Genomic DNA, 25,214 nt, shown 5'->3' with positions numbered 1-25,214 from the left:
AATGTTTTAATGCCTCAATATTTGGTTTTACTGACTAAAGTTAAGATATTTTTACATAGGAATTGCAACATACTGTAACATTTATTTTTTTCCTCCCTAAATGGTATTTTCTGTAATGCAAACGCTACATAGCACAGCTATCTTTTTCTTTACCCTAGATGTCCTCTGTCTAGAGATTCTGAACAGATGTTCACAATAATGGCTGATTTAGAGAATATCTGGCAACACACCACCTGTAAAAATGAAAAATATAATTTTTATTTTCCCATCGCTGTCCTGAATCATTCCAATCCATCAAACAATAGAGATTCAACACAAACACACACACACACACACGCGCACACACACACATCAGTCAAGCTGTGTTTTCATACTGTGATAGTTTCTTCATATTTTCACACTCCTATATCTACTCTCGTTCTCTCACTCTATCTGGGCATACCTTAGAGAGAAAAATGTGTCATATTGTGGAAAAATTAAGAGTGTGAAGCTAAATTGGGCCTCTATTTACGGGCACATTCATCTTGTGAATAACAGCACTCCCCCTTGTTCAAAGTCTCATTAAGGAATAGTAATCAGGAAAAACAGCACACACACTTCTGCACTGTTTAATAAGACTTTAAATTGTGTTTAGCAAGATGGACTTCTAGGTAGTCTTTTCAGAGTAATTGCATATAGGATGCATTATCATCAAGTTTATAGGCTTCATTTCTAATAATGAAACCTGTTTAATTAGGATTTGCAATCTTTCCTGAAAACTCTTCTAATACAAGGATTTTGTGCTGTGTTTGTAGAACTCTAATATGCAATGTCGGCATAGAGTAGATTTGATTAATCGTGATTAATCGATTTGACAGCACTAAGTACATATACATTTATTGGAATGCTAAATGTATAATTTATATTCTACACTAAAAACTGATAACCTGCTCACCTTGAGCTATTGCTACCTGATTCAACCCCTTAATTTATATTTGTTTAATCAAATATGTTTAGGTTGATTCAGGGATTTTAAATCATATTTTTGACTTAAATAAAATCAATTAGATGCTATCACATAGGTGATCACATTAGTGATGTTATCACATCCTGATAGTCCCATCTTATTATGAAGCCGGTTAATCAGTATACAGAGATCCGCAGTGTCAAATCAGGAAGTACAAGTACAGTGTAGTGGCCAGAGTCTGCTGCCATCATCACATCACTAGAGACTTTGATAAGGGCTGTTTTAGTGGAATGTAATTTTCGAAAGCCAGATTGAAATGTATCAAACAGGTTGCACTGCTCCATAAATGACTTCACTACTTTTTCCAACATTTTGGAGATAAATGGAAGTTTAGATATGGGCCTATACTGTATTTTTTTGGGCCTAAAGGGTCAAGATTGGACTTTTTAAGAATGAGATTTACCACAGCGTGTTTGAAGTAGATGGGGACTAAGCCAGATCTAAGTGACAGATTAATTGTTTTTACCATACAAAGGCCGACAATATCAAAAATTTTCAAAAATTAATTTGTTGGGACAATGTCAGCGGGGCAACATCAACAATTTGTTACAGTCCTGTAATGTGTGTACACAGGCACAAGAGGAGCCGGAGTCACAGTAAGATTTTCGATGGTGTCAAACAAGACTTTGGACTTTTCTTATTTCCTGATACAAGATTCTATGAACTTTTCCAGTGTTCAACAAATCTTTTTGTAATTTCCATTATTCTCCATAATGATCTCATTTGATTGGTGTTTTACTATGTTGCAAGAAAAAAATACATAAGCATAAAATTAACAAAAAATAATACCATGAAGTTTAAATAGTTAAATAAATAAAACATACTAAATAAAGTGGATGAAAAAAAATACTTTGATAAATGAAATAAATATGTCTTTTTTCATTACTAAAATGAAAATTTGAAGAAAACAGTATAGTTAATTGACATGAAATAATTTCTTCTTCTTTCTTTTGATTTTGGGATGAAACATACAGTATCACCTACATGTTCTTAAGATTTCCGTAATTCACCCTTGTGGGGCTTCAGACTCTGATATACCTAACCCTAAAATATTCTGTAATTTTAAAACTTTTCCTCAGTTTGAGAAGTCTTATGTCTGAAAGCTGTTTTTTTTTTTTTTTTTTTTCCATAACGAGCAGTCAGGCGCCATACGAACACACTGCTGTGATGGCTGAAACAAACCTGATGACTGCACAGAAAAGACGTCACACTTAATAACTCATCTTTATTGTGTGGGTTCTTTGCATGTGCAGGCGCAGGGAGAGACCCCACTGAGTAAAGAGCAGGCCGAGCTGATGCAGCAGACGCTGGCTGCGCTGGGGGAGATGAGGATTCGTTACCCCGGGAAGAGCGAGGAGGAGGCCGAGGCCGTGTTGGATGAGGTGAGCTATGCAGCTGAGAGAAAGCGCTCGGTCAGGGCAGGCGGACCGGCTGCTCTGTTCCCCTCATTCCCCGAACTCATTTGAGGACGTCCGAGCCGTTCGCAGCATCTCTCGCTGTATGTAGAGTCATTAGACATCCACCTGTATGCTTAATGAGATCCATTAGCTGTCTGTGCAGAAACACATCTGGTCAACGGCACCTGTTTAAGGCACTTTTCCAGCATTCATTTACACATCACTTCCACAGGGATTTATCTGGTGTACATTTGCACATCAACAATCACGGAAACGCAGCATTTAACACGAGAAGCACAATTGAACGGATGTTGGCTCTATTACCAGAGCTGTGAAATTGTAATTGGTGCTTTCCATGAATACGGTACACTTTAGTAATTATTTTATTTTCAACCATTAGGCACATTATCAGGCGTGTTAGGTAAAGTCTTATCTAACATAAAATTAACCATGCATGAAAAATAGCTTGTTTTAATCACACTGATGCCTAAAAAACACCCCGACCCCTGTGAAGGTAAAAGAAAGGTTTGCATTTCAGAGTAAATATTCACACTTATAAGTGTGAAGACAATAATTAAAACACCTACGGTTTGAATTCGTAATTGCAGAAAAATAGATGCAAATGTGTAAAATGACATTTAAACAAACAAAAAGACAGGCACAAATGTGTATAATATATTTACTTTAGTCAGTTTTTCTGTGGAAACTCAGCTTGCCAACCTCTCAAATGCTGCATGAGATTTCTAAATCTTAGCGCCTTGATTTTTATTACTACTTTTATGATATTCCTGTTGCAAAACTCACCTGTACTTTTGTGAATGCAGATGTTGTTAGAGCAGAACTGAGGGTAGTGCTGGGGTGAAAATTAAGTCTTTTTATTGGTCAAGCCCTGACAAAGGAAATTGAACGTTTATATATATATATATATATATATATATATATATATATATATGTACCAGCATATGTAATTATAGAAATACTTCGGTATTGCAAGATATTTATGTAATACATGGTCAAAGAACAGACAAGATGGTTTATTTCATGTTCTTGTGTGATCTTTTTGCTCAAGTCTACCTTTTTCTAATTTACACAAGAAACTGAGGACAATATTATCGCACCAGTATAGGTTCCAAACATTTTACTAGCCCACAGATACATTTGTACAGTTTTCAGGTGTTGTCGCAATGCTGTAGCCCCTAAATGATTGGTCAGGCATCGACTGATATATAAATTCATTACAATCGTGATACCTTGGCATTAAAATCATTTGGACCCTTTTTACAGGCCATTGGGAAGAAAAATATATTTCATTCTATTTCTGTAATTTTTTAAACAAAGGGCAGTGTTAACTACATTCATTAAGCTCATACATTCAACCGTGTTCTCTGTTATTTTTTGTAAAACTAATGTAGACAAACTAATTGATATCTTGAAAATATCGGAAATACTGTAAATGACAAACCACCATTTGTTCAAAATTCAGGTAACCCTTTTAAATTTTAAGATTTAAAGATTTAATTGTAAGATTTTAAATTTTATTTAGAAAAAAAATGATAAGAAGGACTGCACAAATCTCAAACATTATATAAAATGACTAGAGCATAAAACAACTCATAATATTTAGTCTGACCCCCTGATATTGATGATCAACAGTTTGAAGGTTAAGCATATCTTTTCACTGACACTTGACTTTTGAATGACTTGTTAATGACTCTTGAATTTGGACAGTGTTAAATATATATGTTTGTAATTAATACTTCTTAAAATTGTTGGTCTAATTCACTTTCTAAATTAGTTATTAATGATTTAGCAAGGAAGATAAATGATAAATATGACAATCTCACAGATGGAAATAATTCATCCACTCATTTTAGCGGAAAGTACTAGAATGTATTCACTAGAAGCAGCGTGCACTGGTGCATCCGGGACCCAATGAGGAGAGTGTGTATATTTTATTGATAATATAAATGATGTAAATATATTCACACATTCAGATCAATGTTCCAACATGTTAAAAATTCATTCTTGGGGAGAAAACTTGTGCGAATGGACTGTTCCTATTCAAGGTCCTTGTCTTTGGAACATAAAAGAAAGGGAGACAGACAGACAGACAGACAGACAGACAGACAGACAGACAGACAGACAGACAGACAGACAGACAGACAGACAGACAGACAGACAGACAGATAGATAGATAGATAGATAGATAGATAGATAGATAGATAGATAGATAGATAGATAGATAGATAGATATTCAATTAAAAATATTCAGTCTTTCACACACAGACAATAATTGTGCATATTGCATTAATGGAATTATTTTCATTTGCTCCTGTAGATTCAGAACAACTGGAAATACCACATTAATGAAATTATTTTCATTTGCTCCTTTAGATTCAGAACAACTGGAAGTACCACAAACCAAAAGTTGCATCTTACTGGCTGGTAAAGTTAGATGCCACCAAACAAAGGAAGGTGAGTCGACTGAAAAATGCATGAAGTTTGCAAAAACATAAACGCTCAATATTTTTATATTTTTTTGATAACTTGGAGTCTCAGGTGACCAAAGTGTATGGTGAAAACAAAAAAAACAATGGGTGTTAAAACATGCCTTTTGGATCTGTCTCAACAGAAGACATGATGCAACAAAATGAAACTGTTCAAAGCCACTCAGTTTCAACACTATTACAGTAGTGAACGACATGTGGTTACGAGCAGGTTACAGGTGTTTTGATTTGACACAGTAGGCTGGACGTTGTAGGATGGGCATGACAGACTGATATAATGAGGGATTGTCTCGTTCCGCAAACTGATTATCAGCCGAAGTTTGAGGGATCAATCAGAATGGAGTTAACATGCCTCATACAGGGCCATTAAATCAGACATATTGTTGAAAGTCACTTCACAGATGTCGACGAGCAGAATGGTGTGAGGGAGCTGGAGGGTGAAGAGAAAGATGAGCGGAAACTCACTAAGACTTCTTCCATTACTTCTTCTTCTGGATTTTACTGTTCACAGTACCCTCCAGTATTGGAAAGTCCGTTTCAATTGATCAAAATTGGTTCATTAGGAAATTTCATATCAGTTCACGATGCATGATGCATCATTTGAATATTGTGCTTATTACACATTATTACACATATTTAAATATTTACTGTATTTAAATTGTTACTATCATATGTAGAATTCATAAATTTTTTTTAGCTTTACTTTTTGTAAGGAACTTTTAGGGCCAGATTTACTAGCAGCTTAACCCTCTTTTGGTTTAAAAAAATAAATAAAATAAACTACTGTCAGGATTTACCAAAGACACATGGTGAAAAATTAGCTCTGAAAGGCGTGGATAGCATATGCATTTGAGTTTCCCTTTCAAAAGCAAAATTTATGGAGGAGAGTATTTAAATGAATCACGCAACGGGATTTACTAAGTCAATTCACTGGTATTTACGCCATTATTTACCACCCAAAAAAAGCATGTCTTAAGCAAGAGGCTAATGTGCGCTGCTTTTGGTAAATTGTTTTGGTCATTATGGAAATGATCAGTCTGTGTCTGCGTTCTTTAATATGCTCAGTAGTTCGCCAGTAGATCATGTGCAGAACTTTCCAGTCCCAGGGAATTTTTAATCACTATCACTAATCATTTATCTGATTATTTCATGAAGGTTTTGGACATTGTTCGTACCAACATCCGCTCAGTGCTGCAGAGGATTTGGAGCGAAACGGATGTGGAGAGTCTACGTCTTTATCACCTTGTCAACCGTGTTTTTAACCGTCTGCTCTGGAGTCACGGTCAGGGGCTCTGGAACTGCCTCTCCAGCTCTGGGTAAGAGAATTATATTCTGCCTTTAAAGTCAATATGAAATTAGAATTAAGCACTTTACATTTACTTTATTAATACACATTCCTGGTCTTACTGTGTTATTCATCAGGGCACATCATTTCAACGAAAAAATAAAAAGGGGTATCTACCCTAAAATTCATCTCCTTGTTTTTGAAATTGTTTTGGAAAAGCAATATCACACTCGTAATTGATCGTTATGTCAGTGCTGACTATGATTTACTGTGATATTGCTTAATTAATATTTGTTATTACACTTGTAAATGTCACATTATGGAAGATAAGTGGGTTTGTAAGAGTGTTCAATGTTGAAAAGGCATTGAGACGGAACATAACCACGGCCATGAGAAAAAATGGTCTCTGTTTTGTCTTTATTGACTCAATCGTTAGTCTTGATATAGACTTTTACTTCCTTAGAGAGTCAGGCATAGAAGCATACTCATGTGCTGTTATAATACACATAGACTCTTACATGCTGCGATTTTATCAGCTCTGAGAGCAAACAGCAGGGACTCCTCCTTATTGACCGCCTTTCTCCCTCTAGTCATTGCGAGCGCTTTTTAGAGGCTTTGTGTGGCCCAATCACTCTTGTAATTGCCACAGAGTGAAGGATGTTATATAGCCAGGTTTAGACCATTTGGAGTTGATGAGAGCGAACACAGCTCTAGGGGATTAGAAGCAGTGCCAGCAACCCATGCTGCTTCTGTTTAATCAGGGCTTGACGTGTGAAGGTGGCCCATGAGCCGGTAGCGCGGAGCGCTATCAGTGGGAGAGCACTGCATAGCCTTCCTGCCTGTAATGTACAATTCAGATCCCTAGAAGTTATATTTCATCATCTCTACAATGAAGCCTCATCTCCTCTGCCAAGACTTTAAAGAGACTTTTTATCGTTTCTTTCTTCTACAAGAGCCAAAAGAAAGAGACTCAGACCTTCCTAACATATTGTTCCAGCAGTGTCTATTACAATTAAAGCTGGCCCGTATCGCCTGTATGATGACAAACCACAGCAAAATGTCTTAAAATTTTTACTAAATCAGTATTTAATCAGTCATTTTAATATATATATATATATATATATATATATATTAAAAAAATGTTATAATGTGTGTGTATATATATATATATATATATATACATTTTATACATTTTTCAATTGTAGTATTTAAAAAAAGATATCTGAAATAATGTACTAAGTACAATGTTGCGTTGTCAGAAATGATCGATTATCGAGATTTCTCGATACATATCAATACTGAAATATGTGAAACTATTCCGCAGGATACACAATACCAACTCATTTGTTTCATTTGATCTGGATTAATACTGTTGGTATTACAGGGCTTGACTTTCTGCAAGGACTTGCGCTTATTAGGCATAATTTTACTCATTTCCACAGATTTTTTGCTCACACCCAAACTGTGCGTACATTAAGACAAGTATATTGGCTATATAAAATAGTATAAAGGGTCTGGGCATCAGCTATTAAAGTGACAACAGCCTAATATACAGGCTGCCAAATTATGAGATAATATTAAAAATATCTAGTGTAAATGGCAGTATATAGACGCTTTCAGCAGTGACAATATAAACAAACGGTACTGCGCATGTGCATTAATTTGGCCCAAACTTAACTTCCGGCAGACTTGCGGAGACAATCCATAACAAGTAAATAACCTAGTAGCTGGTATTTCTTGCCAGTCAAAGAAAATAATATTACCTGGCCAAACTGAAATGTGACACTACCAGACCCGTTGAACAAAAATTGGAGACAAGATGTTTTTCTACCGACGAGTCTGAGTTACCGCAGTGTTAAAAAAAAACTGTGGCGAGCGCGATGGCGGGGTTTGATAAGGTTAACATAGCTCCTTATTAGCTAGGCTACTTACATGCTTCCTAACCTTTTTTTAAGGTGAGTCTCCACATTGACAGCATGTTGGATGAATCTGTGCAGCGCTGTTTATGATACTAACCATTCAATACACAGACTGGTCCGCTGTCAATGTGTTTGCGAGAGAGAGAGAGAGAGAGAGAGAGAGAGAGAGAGAGAGCATGCGAATATGCGCTGCACGCAACTCTGTAGTCAATTACAACTTTTCCCATCTTAAATTGTTAAAAACACGGAAATCAATATGTGGCGGTCAGCGCTGATAATGTGGTGGGCTGCCACTAATAAATGTATGGGAAACAAACACTGTACCGGTTATCACTCAGATAAACATAGGCTATTTTTAATTCCGCCGTCTCCCTCATAGGAAACCTTGACATTTTTTTTTTTTAAATTGCGTTTGCTCCCTAGGTCAGGTTGCACCCCACAGCTCAACAACCTGCTCATCACCTTAACTTTCACTGCATTTGTAGTCAATGCCATATTATCCAGTAAACACTAATAAACGAACAGAACGGAAGTTAACTTTGGGCCAGCTCATCACCATGGCAACGCGTCTGATAAAAGCGTCTATACACGGACCTAAAGGATTATTAGGAACACCTGTTCAATTTCTCATTAATCTAATCAACCAATCACATGGTAGTTGCTTGAATGCATTTAGGGGTGTGGTCCTGGTCAAGACAATCGCCTGAACTACAAACTGAATGTCAGAATGGGAAAAAAAGGTGATTAAAGCAATTTTGAGCGTGGCATGGTTGTCGGTGCCAGACGGGCCGGTCTGAGTATTTCACAATCTGCTCAGTCACTGAGATTTTCACACACAACCATTTCTAGGGTTTACAAAGAATGGTGTAAAAAGTGGAAAACATCCAGTATGCGGCAGTCCTGTGGGCGAAAATGCCTTGTTGATGCTAGACGTCAGAAGAGAATGGGCCGCCTGATTCAAGCTGATATAAGAGCAACTTTGACTGAAATAACCTTTTGTTACAAATGAGGTATGCAGCAAAGCATTTGTGAAGCCACAACATGCACAACCTTGAGGCGGATGGGCTACAACAGCAGAAGACCCCGCCGGGTACCACTCATCTCCACTACAAATAGGAAAAAGAAGCTACAATTTGCAAGAGCTCACCAAAATTAGACAGTTTGGTCAGAAAATGTTGATTCCTCGATTTCTGTTGAGACATTCAGAAGAGTCAGAATTTGGCGTAAACAGAATGAGAAGATGGATCCATCAAGCCTTGTTACCACTGTGCAGGCTGGTGGTGGTGGTGGTGGTGGTGTAAAAGTGTGGGGGATGTTTTCTTGGCACACTTTAGTAGGGCTGTCGCGCTAACCGCAATATTGTAGGCGCGGTACTGACAAGTCAACCGCAGAGGATTGCAAGTTACCACAGCAACCGCGATTTTCACTTTTTTTATAAGGCTATACCCTTCTTGTTTTGAACTTCATGCATGTGCATCGAATGTTAAACAACTTCATAATGATAACAAGACTGTTTAACTTGGTGATTTGTAGCCTACAGAGGGTGCAGACAATGAATGAGAGACATCGGCAGAGCTTGTGCGATTAGCTGCGTTTGTCTTTTAAGTCATATTCGTGAAAAGGTTGCCATGTCAAAGGAAAGCGAAATATATTTGTCGTATCATCCTTTTAATGTTCACGTCACGGGTATTTACCATAAATGCGTGTCAGCAGCAGTGCTGGTCAGCATCTCACAGCGCGAGGAAGCCGCATGGAAATAAAATCAGCGAGTCATGCATTGAATCAGTGCCATATTGGTCTCTAATAAGTGAAGCATCAGCTTCAGCGTTACCCATGCGACGATTGCTGCTCAGCTGAGCCTTGAAAAGTGGAACTCGAAGTTAAAAATAATTAACACCTTGTTTCATTACATCTCTTTTAATGAATCAGCATTTTTGTCAACTTACTCAAAGTCCATCGTCACAACAATGTGCACGCTGAATAAAAGCCTTTCAATGTGCATATAGACACAGTTTAGTTTCGGTTACATTGGTTACTGAAAATTTCCTCGTTTTTGTCGACATCGTAAACTTTATTTATATAGCAACAAATTAAAAAAAATAAATAAATAAATGACAGTAATACTGCATATCGCGCTATTGAGTCACTCAACATTAACACAAGGGAAATTCCATAATCGCGACAGCCCTACAGTACACTTTAGGCCCCTTAGTGGCAATCGGGCATCGTTTAAATGGCACGGCCTAACTGAGCATTGTTTCTGACCATGTCCATCCCTTTATGGCCACCATGTACCCATCCTCTGATAGCTACTTTCAGCAGGATAATGCACCATGTCACAGGTGGAACAGGAGCTTCGTGCCCTGGTGCTGCATTCCACAAATCTCCATCAACTGCAAGATGCTATCTTATCAATATGGGCCAACATTTTCTAAAGAATGCTTTCAGCACCTTGTTGAATCAATGCCATGTAGAATTAAGGCAGTTCTGAAGGCGAAAGGGGATCAAACACAGTATTAGTATGGTGTTCCTAATAATCATTTAGGTGAGTGTATATGTTGTGTACACTTGTCATGCAACACTGTATCTTGATGCATTTATATAAAATTGTACTGATGTGCAGTCACAGGTGTGCATATACAGTATTTATTTAATTTAACCGTGTAAAACCTTGATTTTCAACAAACGTTGAAAATATCCATTTTACTATGTTCATTTTTACCATTTTGAATCTTTATGAGACTTGTGAGACTCATCATTCAGTTGTTGGTAATAATCGTATATTTTGGTTTGTGTCCATGAAGTTCATTAACTACAATAATTAATTGAAAATATCTAAACATTGTAATTGACTGGATTATTAAAAAAATAATTACCACATGCCATGGTTATTTAATATTTAAACAATTTTTTAGCTTCCAGTAAAAGATAACTATACCACGTAATATTGTTACTGTGATATAAATGTATGCATACTATGACATAATATTGGTACTACCACCCACTTATTGGCTGTTGTATTTATGTGTGTATCTTCCTTTAGCAGGTCATCATGGGAGAGTGTCTTCAGTAAGAGCAGTGAGGTGGTGACTGCGCATGAGCTGAGGTGCTGCCAGCGTGTTGTACAGTTGTGTAGAGACTGTCTGCTTGTAGTCTACAAGTTCGTAGCCGACTCACGCGGTTCTCTGAGTGGACTTAGCCCAGACTGGGACGACACAAGGTATAGTTACCCTCTTCAAACGCCCATGACGATGCTGTTAAAAGAATGTATTGACACTCACATCACCATTAGTACAGTTGACACTGCAGAACTGCATTTTATAATATATATATATATATATATATATATATATATATATATATATATAAAACAAAAACAGAAGCACCACAGGTGGCACTGACTATAGTGCAATTGCATATTAATCAAGAGGGAGAACTCATAAAACCTTTGCATGCAGTAGTTCAGTACAAACACTTGTATCGAAAATATTTGATGTGAAGTCAATGCAAGTCTTTTCAGGACAAAATAAACCCCCTTTCTATGTATAAATATTGCCCATTATACAGAATATTACAATTGATTCACAAATCAGCCTTGTAGAAATAATGCGCTATACACACATTTTCTGAATGCTTACAAGAAAGTGTTCCACATTTTTGTGCTGACACATTTAACTTTCATGCAACTTTTGTGCATGAAACATGCATTCAAACCTAACACTCCAGCACAACAGCAGAAGCACATCTGAATGACTCCTTTCATTCACTCAGTTCATTCGAAAGAACATAAATTAGCTCCAGATTTGCTGAAACCCATGCACAATTTGGTTCTTCTTGCCTTATATTTGGCAAGTTCAATTAATGTCAAACTGATTCTACAATTGTGATTAGCCGAATCGGGTTTGTTAGGAGGTTTTAAGCACTGCAAAGTTTTTACAGAAAATGCAACTGAAGTAGTATTTATGTAAAGCCATTGTTATTTTTTTTTTCTATCTCTAAGAAAAGATTTTATGCTTAAAACAAGACAAAAAAAAAGAAATTCTCTGAAAACAAGTATATCTTGCTACCTATTTTAAAGCAAATCGATTTGTTTTGTGTTAAGGATGTTTAGGTATTTTATTTACTGGAAAACAGCAACTGATTAAGTTGCCCCTCCCCTCTGAAATCCAGTAGGAATTTTAGTATGAATCCATGCGATCTGGAGTTTATCTTCTAAGTTCGTCACGATGCGTTGACTGACAGAAAGCTTCTTGGTTCGAAAGTGACTTCTGCGTGAGCGTTGCTTCATGCATACTCTACTGGTAATGGCCAACAGACCTTTTCAATGAAATATCACAAATCTGATTCTTGCAGAGCATTTTAGCTTGTCCTATTAGAATATTGTGTATTATTAGAGCTGATCTGCTCCATTTAAATCACCAACCTTCTTGATGTGCTTATGCAGACATTGTGTGTGAATTTTACCTGAGATTAAGCACTTAAGTGTAGTTTATGAATCATGCAGAATTATTTAGATTCTGTCCTTCGAGTCTGGTCCGTTGACTAACCAGAAATTCGTCCTTGTTTGCTCGACACTCATCTTGTGATTCCACCCCCTTGGACTTTCTTTTGTTTTTGGATCACACTCTCTTCCCTCCAGTTTGTCTGATCTTCGGCCATAAACCTTTGTCCACCTGTTTGCTGCTTTTTTTTGTTGTTGTTGCTGTATTTCCATGGGGGCATAACCTCAGAGAAACCCAGCCAGTCATTTTCGATTTCCTCTCAGCTCTCCATCCTAGCCAATATCCGCTCTCTTCTCACACTTGTGTTCTCTCAGGACATGCCTCATTGACGGCTTATTGCTGGAACGGCCCTTGGGGATCCGTTATTTTTCAATCAGCCGGCATCTGCTTTGCCTCGTTAGGAAAATGATGTCTGGGAAACAGTCTCATCCTTGCTTCTTACTCTATCGCCGCCGCCTCATTCCTTGTTCGGATTCATCAGATGATTGTCATGTCTCCCGATAGAAGCTGTAGAAGTCACATGACATACCAGAGATGTGCACTTTGTCCAACTAGCCCATTAGTTAAGTCTGTACAAAATCAAAATATGACCATATGTACTTGATGTTCTAGGTCTATTATGCATGATTGCATCAGTGCACATTATTTCAAGAAAATGTTTTCAGAATCTTTGTTCAAAATGTAACAAATTGCTCTGACTTGAAACAGTTTATTGGTTGCCATCATCCAAGACCCTTCTCTCTAACCACTTGTTATATACAGGTTATTTGATTTTTTTTTTTTTTTTTTTTTTTATATTCCAAACAGTTTCTTGTGGATAGAATCAAGTCCTAGATTTATATTTTAAATGATTTATGGAAGTATGCGAACATTCACCTAACATGAGCATAATGTGAAAATTAGCTTTTAAAAGTAATGGTACATTATTCTGTTACAGTAAATCGTTAAAAATCCACTTACAGAGTAGACAGCTTTGTTAATAATAATGAGAGCAATAGTTCGCTGTTGTCGGTCGATTGCATTTGTGAGTAAATAAATAGAAAATATACACGCATTTAAAAAAGTAACTCATGCATTGGGGTGCAGATTTAGTAAAGCATTACTTCTAAAAAGGGTTGCATGTTGGGTGTTACTCAAGTTCAGTGTTTAGTCACGAAAAGAATAAGAGCAACCCACAAAATTATAGTTTAAATGGAAATAGGTGCCATTGGAAGTTTTGTGAGATTTATTTTTCAAGATGTATAACTAGAGAGATTTCTTTCTTAACTTTTAAGAAACCTAATATGATATCTGGTGAATGGGGAAGTCTCCTTTTTCTCTCAAAGTGTCTAAAAGTTCTTTCTCAAAGTTTTATGCAGCATGTGGCAGTTGGGTGATAGAGTGTAGGCTTTAAACAAGCAAACAGACGTGAGATATGTGCAGATCTTCGAGCGATTGTGTGTAATTAGTAAAGCACACACACGTTCGAAGGTTAGACAGCTGGCGGTTCTCTAGGGGCTTTGCACTGGCAGGTTTTTCCAAGAATTGCGCAGTGATCAAAAGCCAAAGACCTGGAGGAATCCTCACAGAGGTCCAATTAAACACTGCCTGCAGCCTGATTGGACCCTGAGTGATGGAGCTCTCTCATGGATGAGACTTCCTTACAGGGAATTCTTCAGAGCCAGAAAGGCCCACCTCCATATATGTTCATATTTGAATTTCATATTCCTTTGACATTTCCTTTTGTTGACCAAACTCTGCAGTCTTTACTGAAAAATATGCTAATGAGGCTCAACCCCAACCCACGACCATTTCCTGAGAACTCACCTGTGTGGAGTTCCCAGAGGGAAGAACCAAAAAAATGATTGGGCTGATTTTTTTTTTTTAAAGCTTTAATAAAAGGAACGCAGAGAAAGACCACGTGCACATAATGTGAAAGGTGGCTCGGTGTAAGCGACGGAGACATTCATCGATATTCATAATTGTCCAGAGTGTAAGGAAGGACTTTCCTAAGACTGAATTTAGGAATTCGAAACTGCAGTAAAACAATAAAAACTTACTAATCTGTAAAAGAGATCAAAGGGACAGAGGGCACCACACAACTGGCCCAACCCGATATCTTCCCCCCCATGTTGTGGTTCTTGACTCTGCACAATATCTTCTCTCCTCCAGGGCTCATTCAGGCATTCAAATCTCACCAACCTCCTGCCCCCAGCTGTGTTATGCAAGGGCAAAATAAATACTTCTGGCGCGAGTGGTAAAATTGTTTAATTCCTGCAGCAGCAGAACAGGCAGAACAAGAAAACAACGCCTGTTCTTCTGTTGTGGGAGATGCCCCAATAAAGATTTGGGTGATAGGTGTTTATTGTTCTTTTGCTTGTGAATCTAAGGTTTTCCCTTTTCATGTTTGGTATCATTTTAAGTGTCTCAGTGCGATTGGTAAAATGGTCTTAATTTCATTACAGTTATTGGAAATAGGAGAAAGATTGAGAACTTAGGAGATTCCAGTTCTCCTCCAAGGGTGATGTCTTTTCAAGATATCTCCCCTCTCCCCCGAGACCAGGTGTTACCCCCTGGGGTATAGGAATGGACCCAAAACAAACTCTGAAAGCGATTGGTACAACCCTTTTGTTCTGGTCTGGGTATTTAAGGCTAGGTAACAGAGCAGTCTTCGGGAACCTGTAACCAGGAAAACCCCCATACAGTGCTGTGTCAGTGTTTTCCCGGTGGAAAGCACTCACACACTACTGTGTGTCTCTGTCAGGAATGCATTGCTTACTTTTAGAATCATCTTTGAGTAATTGATGTCATGTATTTACTATTTCTGAATTGGCTGTTAATTGCTTGGGTAATTGGCATGATACATTTTTTCCTGACAAATAAATGTTACATCTTGATTTACTCTGGAGTATTCTGACGTCATTATTTTAGTAAATTATAGGAGGCTGGTGCTACCGCAAATCTTGCAGGATAGGTCAAACTAAAGGCACAGATGTGAATGGAGCAGTAGGCACGTCCTCTGAAGACCTTTTGATTTCTGTCTATCACTGATTTAGCAAGTTGTATGGAAGTTGCTAAAATAAACTAAATTCTTTGTACGTGTGAGCAGTAGGCAACCGACTTAAGAAGTATTAGTTAACCCTGCACCCTCTGACTAAATACAGAACTGACAAGGTTTGTGTCCGTGAGAAACACGATCTGGCCACCGTGATCTCTGTGCGGCATCGGGTCCATAATGAACGAATAATTGAAAGTGTAAGAAACACAGACATATCAAAGATCTAAATTAAATTATAATCAATAGTTTTCTAATAAGAAACACAATCTAAACTTGATCATCAGTAAAAATTGGAGTCAGATTAAGCGTAGAGCTAAAGCAATATTGAAACTAAATTCTAATAAATTAAGTGAACTCAACTGGAGCGCTGAAAAGACATACACGCATTATCCCTTCGCCCAGCCATTGGATTCCGTCCTTGGGCCAATGGGTGGACCTTACAAAGTGGTGACCCCGACGTGATCTCCAGATTGCGAGTGTCTTTTCAGCAAAATATTGGAACTTGCAACTAGTAAGAGGTTTGATCTCCTTCTCTTTCTCCAGCTGTTGTGGTAAGTCAATTCTTTTTGCCTTTTAGAAGTGTTGAGGGAACATGCAGACGCACCTCATATAGACACATTTGTAGAATGGGTCGGCATACCCAGTTAGACCGGAGAACGCAAAATCCGGTGGGGCTTGAGAATTAATGAAACCACATGCTAGGGACATGATAGCAGCAGCGTAGATGAGAAATGATATCCCTTGCTTTAACTTTAAATAACCCTTGTTTGCCCACGCAACAAGAGATGAAACCAAAATTGGAATAATTTCATTCAAATTTTATCCTGGTACTCAACAGAGGGATGTAAACTAAAAACTTAAAAATCTGAGGGTAAATATGTAATTTGATTATTTTGTGTGCTGCAACAAGATTGCAACATTGAAGTAAGAAAATGATCATGCTGACTTGTGAAAAGGTCTTGTGATTTGATGATCTAAAATGTAACAAGTAAAAATATCTCACTTGAATCATTTGTATGCAAAATGTAAAGTTGGACTAAACAGTGCAATGAAATTTGAATATTTCAAAAGAAATGATCTGGGAAAATGACCTCTCAGTCCTAGAGAACAGCTGCCATACAGAAGTCCTAGTGACTGAAATTCAGAAGAATATGCAAACTGTTAAAACTAATGCATATAATGATTAGTGTGTCACTAAAAGGCTTGTAGCCAGGCCTGATAGTTTCACCCATGCACAGCTGGTTCTTGTCCCATGAGGGAAGTTAGACAAAGAATGAATTTCATCAAATTAATCATTATTCTTTGAAAATTTTACAAGAATGTTAAAAAATGCATGACTGATGTCCCAAAATATGGTTTAAACAACACCATTTAAGGCACAGTCTTATAAAACATAGCTTTTAATTTGATATTAAATCAGACTTTGCAATCGCTGTGCTCTTGTATGTTTTCAGAGGTCTCAAAAGACACTGACAAAAGTAACAAGCCAAAAACAATGGCACCCTCAATCAGACCCCTTTGTCCAACCATTTTTTCATATTCAAATAGATTCTTAATAGAATGCAATTGATAAAATCTCGGCCTAAAACAAGATAAGAATTGTGTCCAATTCTATATTGTATGTACAGAAATTTTTAAAGTGAGCAATGATTTGACCCATGGTTCTCAGTGCTTGCAGTGCATTGAATGTTTACAGTATCAGCTATAGCTTTCCAGCTTAGTTTGTTGCTGTGCACACAATGCTCATAGAAGCACAACTGGAGCTGCAGGGCCAAATGCCTTCTAAAAGATCAGGGAGAAGATAACAAGTCAGTATGGACATTTACTCAGTAGAGACCCCAGAGACCAGCAAATAAAATTAGTTTTGATTTATACAATTTTCTAGAATATAAATTATATTATGACCAGATATAATATATGTTATACTAATGTCCAGGAATGGCTTTAATCTCTTGATGATTCAGCATTGGTTTAGAAGAAGAAAGGATGTTGAAGAAGAATGAAAAGAATCAGAATGTAGGAAGAGGGAATGTGCATGTAGGGAGTAAGATGGCAGGAACACTACTAGTGTTGAAATGGGGTGAAGAAGGAGACAATGGATGGTTAGAGAAAGGATTGTTAAGAAAGAAAACTGAAAAGAAAAAAATAGTGAGAAAGAACTTCTTAACCTTTTATTTGTGCAAGAATCTTTAATGAGGAAAATTACAATGTCCAGTATGTACCAACTAAAATGATCAACTTGATTGACATGTCTTGAAAGTCCATCCAAAGCCACAGGATAATATCATTTTGATCTAATAGATCTTTAACCCAGTAACAAGGGGAGATACAAGTTTTAATGTTCTCTTGCAACAAAACCACAAACAAAGTGGTGCAAGTGTTAAATTCCTCTCTGGGAACATCAGCTCACATGGGATCTGATCAGGGAATATATGTTACTGGACATGTAAGGAAAGTTGTGTGAAATGTAATCATCAGTCATCTACTGTCCTTATGGACCTCAGAGATCTAAATGGTCAAGAGTTTGAATGGCACCATAAATTCTAAATGCCAAACAAACGAGCACAGCACCACACCTGGTGATCTAATTGCTCTGAACACAGATCTGGCTAGTGTAAATAAACAGCAGCATGTGAAGAGATTTCCCCAGCAGATATGGGTGTCCTACTGCTCACAACACAGCAGACTGTGTGAGTTTAACTGCAATAGCAGTAAGATCTGACCATTAACACTCAGTTTAATTGGCCTTTTCTTTGCAGAAACATGATCATGATCATGATACATGTTGTTGTAAACTAAAACAAATTTTCTTCTAATGGAATAAAATCTTAACAGATCAAAGCCATCAGTAACAACCTTCTGGCTTAGGCCATCAAAGAAATATTGAGATAGTACCATCTATTTGACTGTAGTTTGTGTAAAGGCTCAAGATTAAACTGTGATTTTCTCTCGAGGTCTAATTCCCTTACAGGCTGACAACTGACTTTCTTCAGAACCAGATTCCACAAGGGTCTGGTCCTGCCTGCATCAAGCAGGACACACACAACGTGACATGTAGGAGATGGGTGGAGAAACTTCAAGGGGCTGCTCACACCTTATAACACTACGGAAGTAGCTATACTCTATGTGGCCTCCCGGTGTAGCACCGGAACTAAATTATGCAACACAGATTATAATAATATAGACAACACCCATCTTCTATGCATAAACGCACAATACACCCCATGACTATGACAACCTTAGAACATCTCTACCTGGCATAGATCATAGGACTATTCAGGTCAAAATTATTCACATAATGCAAACAATACATCATTCACCTTCATACATATAGGACAAGGGAAATTATTTGAATAATTTCTTTCTAAACATTTTTACAGCAGTACAGTCTTGTCAACTTCCTGTATGTAAACGCTGTGATGTGCTAAGAACATGTGCATGGCTATGGTCACACATCAATTGCTTTAAATTCCACATTTAAAATCTAAGTGAGACCTGTTCATCAATGCAACTGGTCTTTGGACAAAATGTTGATGATCCAGTCGTTAGAGTTGTTGCAAACCAGGAGGGCCCCCTAGTTTCCAACAAATGACTAATGACAATAAAAAATATAAAAACATATCTAAAATGCAGGCATTTCTATTGGTCAACTATACAATTCCCAGCCAGACCTGCACTATTGAGTGTGACTTAGCCTGTACATCAAATGCACAGAGGATGATGTTAAAGGTTAAACTAGAGAGTTCAAATCTCTGTTCCGGTACATTTCATTCTCTAACTGAACATATTAAAACCTTAAGGTTCAATTGATGATTTGCACTTAAACAACTAATGCAGACAATTTTATAATTATGAAATTGTGTAGTTCCATGATTAATTATTTGATTTATTTTAATTATGCATACCGCTGGTAAATATACTAGTTATGTTGACGTTCTGATACACTTCCTTAATTTATCCAGACCCAATCTAAATTCCACAACCACATCACTGTGGTGGTGAAGAATTTGGTGATTAAATGAGACCTGGCCACTAAATATATGATTCTGAAAGAGACCTTATTTACCACTCGCACTTTTGACATGACTGCATCATGTCTTGCTTTTGTGTTCTTGTGTTTAACAACCTTTTCCCCAATTTGACAAGAACTACAAATGCATCATTGTTGAATTATTGCAGGGTCATTCTGATGCTGTTCAAGTGTCTCACACACAGTGGTGCATCGTCAGTGAGATGAACTTCTCCTATGGAGGTCTGACCTGCCCTGCGAACCACACGTTCTGTTTGGAAGTAAAAGAGGACTTTTCAATGGCACAGATAAACATCCTGGGAAGGGTTCCAATGGACACTGATGTTTCTCCCTGGTGAGAGGACACCTTCTATGAACAAAGTACTCAAGCTCTGGTCAATACAATGGACTTGGTGCAAGAAATCATCTTACAGACCGAGTATCATCTGAACCAAGCTCAAGTGGAAGCAAATCTGGCGAGAAAGACTGCAGAAATCCTGTCCAGATCCTCGACCCGGTCAGCGAGGTATGCGTACACCTGGTGGGACTGGACGTTCCGTGGATGCGTCCTCGCCAGTGGAATAATCTTCTTCGTCACACTCTGCCGGTGCTGCTACTTCAGGTGCCTAATCCGCACAATGCGCACGTCGACGAACGTGGCCATCGCGCTCAGCCCTTTAAAGGTACCTGCGCTACGGAAACTGTAACCAGAAGTGGACTTAATAAAATTGTGGCCCCTCAGGAACTGATCTGAATCTGCCCCAAGGGGCCAGGGGTCGAAACTGTAAGGAAGGACTTTCCTAAGACTGAATTTAGGAATTCGAAACTGCAGTAAAACAATAAAAACTTACTAATCTGTAAAAGAGATCAAAGGGACAGAGGGCACCACACAACTGGCCCAACCCGATATCTTCCCCCCCATGTTGTGGTTCTTGACTCTGCACAATATCTTCTCTCCTCCAGGGCTCATTCAGGCATTCAAATCTCACCAACCTCCTGCCCCCAGCTGTGTTATGCAAGGGCAAAATAAATACTTCTGGCGCGAGTGGTAAAATTGTTTAATTCCTGCAGCAGCAGAACAGGCAGAACAAGAAAACAACGCCTGTTCTTCTGTTGTGGGAGATGCCCCAATAAAGATTTGGGTGATAGGTGTTTATTGTTCTTTTGCTTGTGAATCTAAGGTTTTCCCTTTTCATGTTTGGTATCATTTTAAGTGTCTCAGTGCGATTGGTAAAATGGTCTTAATTTCATTACAGTTATTGGAAATAGGAGAAAGATTGAGAACTTAGGAGATTCCAGTTCTCCTCCAAGGGTGATGTCTTTTCAAGATATCTCCCCTCTCCCCCGAGACCAGGTGTTACCCCCTGGGGTATAGGAATGGACCCAAAACAAACTCTGAAAGCGATTGGTACAACCCTTTTGTTCTGGTCTGGGTATTTAAGGCTAGGTAACAGAGCAGTCTTCGGGAACCTGTAACCAGGAAAACCCCCATACAGTGCTGTGTCAGTGTTTTCCCGGTGGAAAGCACTCACACACTACTGTGTGTCTCTGTCAGGAATGCATTGCTTACTTTTAGAATCATCTTTGAGTAATTGATGTCATGTATTTACTATTTCTGAATTGGCTGTTAATTGCTTGGGTAATTGGCATGATACATTTTTTCCTGACAAATAAATGTTACATCTTGATTTACTCTGGAGTATTCTGACGTCATTATTTTAGTAAATTATAGGAGGCTGGTGCTACCGCAAATCTTGCAGGATAGGTCAAACTAAAGGCACAGATGTGAATGGAGCAGTAGGCACGTCCTCTGAAGACCTTTTGATTTCTGTCTATCACTGATTTAGCAAGTTGTATGGAAGTTGCTAAAATAAACTAAATTCTTTGTACGTGTGAGCAGTAGGCAACCGACTTAAGAAGTATTAGTTAACCCTGCACCCTCTGACTAAATACAGAACTGACAAGGTTTGTGTCCGTGAGAAACACGATCTGGCCACCGTGATCTCTGTGCGGCATCGGGCCCATAATGAACGAATAATTGAAAGTGTAAGAAACACAGACATATCAAAGATCTAAATTAAATTATAATCAATAGTTTTCTAATAAGAAACACAATCTAAACTTGATCATCAGTAAAAATTGGAGTCAGATTAAGCGTAGAGCTAAAGCAATATTGAAACTAAATTCTAATAAATTAAGTGAACTCAACTGGAGCGCTGAAAAGACATACACGCATTATCCCTTCGCCCAGCCATTGGATTCCGTCCTTGGGCCAATGGGTGGACCTTACAAGAGTTTTTATTATACATAAAACATGCATGACATCCATGTTCCTTATTAAATATTGCCGATTGAAGGGGATGCACTGCAACACGTGCTTAGTGCGGTATCATGAGAAGATTCAAGGGCATTCTTTTATGAAATTTAATTTGATTCTTCCCAAGTCTCTTGGCCCTGTCTTTCTGCAGCAGGAGCTTTAGAACAAATCTTCTTTAGTTAGATAAAGAGCAGCCCTAATTTGTACAGGCATTATGTATTTCTGTCATAACTACATCATTGCATTCATACAAAGTCACTTCTTTCATTCATACAAAGCCACTTCCTGGGCTCCTGAGTCGTGACAATTATTCTTTTGTTTTTTCAATTATTATTTAAGAAATCCATTTATACAAACAGTAATTTAAATATAATTCTTCTATGATGAACAAGTTTTCAGTTTTTGAATTGTTACAAAATATCTTGAAAACAGTAATGAAAAATTACTTTTATTTTTTTTAGAAATATAAGAACTATATTTCTAAAAGTCATTTCCTGTTTATCATTTTAGACATTCTTATTTGTCATTGCCACACAGTTTTTATTATTATTATTATTATTATTAAAAAACTAAAAATGTTTCATTCATTACTAAAAGCAGAGAGTGAGTGAAAAAAGAATTTGTCGATTAGGAGTTTGTTCAAAATGATTTAGTGTATGCAGCTTATTTAACACAACTTGTTTTTATTTTTTTATCACTGTTATTCAATTAATTAACTCTTTAAATTGCCTTGTTTCGAGTAGAATTATAATTAAGCTGTTGTGGTATTAGCAAGTCTGGGTCATCAGCTGTCCAGGCTGGTTTCCCTCCTTTCTGTGGAGGCTCTAATTAGCTAACCTGTCCTGTCATGGAACATCCTGTGCATTAAACAAGTTCTTATCTGTTAAAACAAGTCCCGTTCAGCCACTTGTGTCACTCATTATTAAAAATGGCACAGTGTAAACGTGAGGGTCAGAGGAGGGGACGGGAATCTAAAGCATCAGCTGGAGAGTCGAGAGAGAGGCTGATCTCTTTTGGTGACCTTTGTGCCTCTAATCCTGCCTTTGAGTTTGGCATCCGACCCCTATTTCTGATTCCTCTCTCCGTCTGTGCAGGTATCTGCTGCCAGTCACTTCCCAGTTCATCATTAAGTGGCCGTCTTCAAGCTTCGGCCGCTCGGCATCCTCAACTCGCCCACGCAGCGTCTTTACCACACGGATGGGCCACTTCTGATGGCCACTGGACTCCTGATAGGGGAGAACACATTCAGACCTCTGGGAGAAGGGCATAATGCCTGAGACCTCCGCAAATTCCTGGAGCGTATTTAAGTGGATTTGCCTGCCTGCTTTGGTAATGCATCCGATATGACCGACAGTTCTCTGCCTCCCTTCTGCTGAAAAAAAAAAAAAAAAAAAAACACGGGAAAAATTGCTGCATTGCTATCTCCCTCGGTATGCTTGTAAATAAATTGATAATGTTCATCATCTTTACAAGTCTGTACAATTTATTACATGGATTCCAGGGAATGTTTTAGTGTCATGGTACATGGTAACCTCTGTTTTTTTTTTTTTTTTTTTTTTTTTTTTGCTTTTGCAATTATGCAATTATACTTTTACTCTGTTTTTCCCTAACATGATGTTATTTTATTAATATTACATTTATAATTGACATAATTCAGTAAATGTTTCGTTCTGCTCAGAATTTAAATTACAATACATGGCCGATCACATAGGTTCCCAACAGATCTGTGAAATGACTTTAATGTATGGCGATAGACACAACAGCATGATGTGTTGCAGTCGCCAAAGATCTGAGTTTAAAATCAGGAATTTGCTTTCCACTGTGGGGAACCTTGTGTACATTTCATTTGATTTGCTAATCAGTTTAATTTATGCATTAAAAATGATCATACATGTAATGTGTAAATGTGATGCAATCAGGAAGAACAACACAAAACAAAGTTGCATCTCATGAAATTGACAAGCTCACTTACTAAGTATTTAATTATTTTTTAATGTGGCACGGCGCAGGAGACAATTGTAGAACAAAGATTTTAAAATAGCGCAAACTGAATATGTCCATGGTAAAAGCCCCCTAAGACTGGTTAATTAAGGGAAAGAGTGTTAAATGGTTAGTATTAGATTTGGGGTCAGGGTTTGGGTTAGAGGTTAGGTCTAGGGTCTATTTAGGTCTATTATAGCTTAGGACTTAACATGCTTACTGTTTGGAGTTAATGCTCTGTTATTCTAGACTATAGTTGCCTGTTTTGAATTTAAAGCTGAAATCACCTATCAACTTAAGGGACCCAAGTCTCTTTTACATAACTTTTATGAGCCATACTGTGTAGATGCAAACATGAACCTCAGCAACTGAGCTGTCTGGTGTGTGTCCTTGCAGTGTTGATAAGAGGGATCTCCAATATTGCTGCCGGTAGAGTATGTTTGATAAATTGTTTATGAGCTCAGTGTGCTAAAACTCGAATGGCTGCATCTTTAAGATACTTGAATTAATTTGTGCTATTTATTTTATTAAAATGTCTGTGTTTACATCTAATTTAAAGTTTGTTTTAACCATGGCATTGCCAATGTATCCGTGATTTTATGAACAGAATAACCTTTTATGAAAGTACTGTAATAAGTGCTAATTGCAGAGCTTTGCTTTGGATCTAATTAGGATACACGTTCAAATGTTCATGTAGTTGTTTTAGTAAAAGTGACCTGGATGTGCCAGCTCAAACCAACGCTGTGCCAACACTTCTCACAACCAGCAGTGTGTTATTTTGGTGTGTTTTTGGGGAGCTCCGTGACTGTTGGCAATATTTTTTATTTTTATTATTATGATTAAGTAAGAGAAATTGTAGTGACAGTGTTCTGACAGCCAGCTATTTATTTCCCTCTGAAAACAACGATAACCTGACACATATTGAACGGGCCAGTTCAGGTCATCTTGCCCAACGTACCATCATGTCAATGCCAAATATTATTTTTGCCTGGATTTTCATTCAGGAGAATGTCTTTTAATAGCAATAAAAGGCTTAAAACATCTAAACAGACTCCAGAATTCTATTTGCAAATCTCATTGAGCCACGTCTGACCTCTCTGACTTTTGCTTCTTTCTCCTGAGGGTTTCTCAACACAAGGTACCTTACACACACACATACAATCTACAGCATGACACTCCATGTCATTCCACACAGTCTCGAATGAGATTTCAGAGCATAACCTTGTCCTGTTTTGATCTAACCTGAGGTCATTCT

General features: G+C 37.8%; 1 protein-coding gene and 1 pseudogene across 2 annotated transcripts in view; both read left to right on the top strand.

The window, feature by feature from the left end:
* Positions 1–25,006, top strand: part of ttll7 (tubulin tyrosine ligase-like family, member 7) — a 166,435-nt gene extending 141,429 nt beyond the window's left edge. The window contains exons 17-21 of one of the 2 annotated variants that reach the window (XM_039653633.2): positions 2,260–2,388; positions 4,798–4,878; positions 6,066–6,226; positions 11,161–11,334; positions 23,074–25,006. In XM_039653633.2, the coding sequence (XP_039509567.2) occupies positions 2,260–2,388; positions 4,798–4,878; positions 6,066–6,226; positions 11,161–11,334; positions 23,074–23,191 (663 nt within the window). In that variant the 3' untranslated portion in view covers positions 23,192–25,006. Of the gene's footprint in view, positions 1–2,259; positions 2,389–4,797; positions 4,879–6,065; positions 6,227–11,157; positions 11,335–23,073 lie in introns of both variants that reach the window. The other variant, XM_039653632.2, reaches the window with a different exon arrangement.
* Positions 18,166–22,360, top strand: LOC148970115 (uncharacterized; annotated as a pseudogene).
* Positions 25,007–25,214: the final 208 nt, after the last annotated feature.

Source organism: Pimephales promelas, chromosome 21 (genome assembly GCF_988280905.1).
Source record: "Pimephales promelas chromosome 21, fPimPro1.hap1.1, whole genome shotgun sequence".
NCBI classification, from domain to species: Eukaryota; Metazoa; Chordata; class Actinopteri; order Cypriniformes; family Leuciscidae; genus Pimephales; species Pimephales promelas.
Note: the sequence above shows the minus strand (reverse complement) of the source record. Positions and strands in the feature narration are given on the sequence as shown.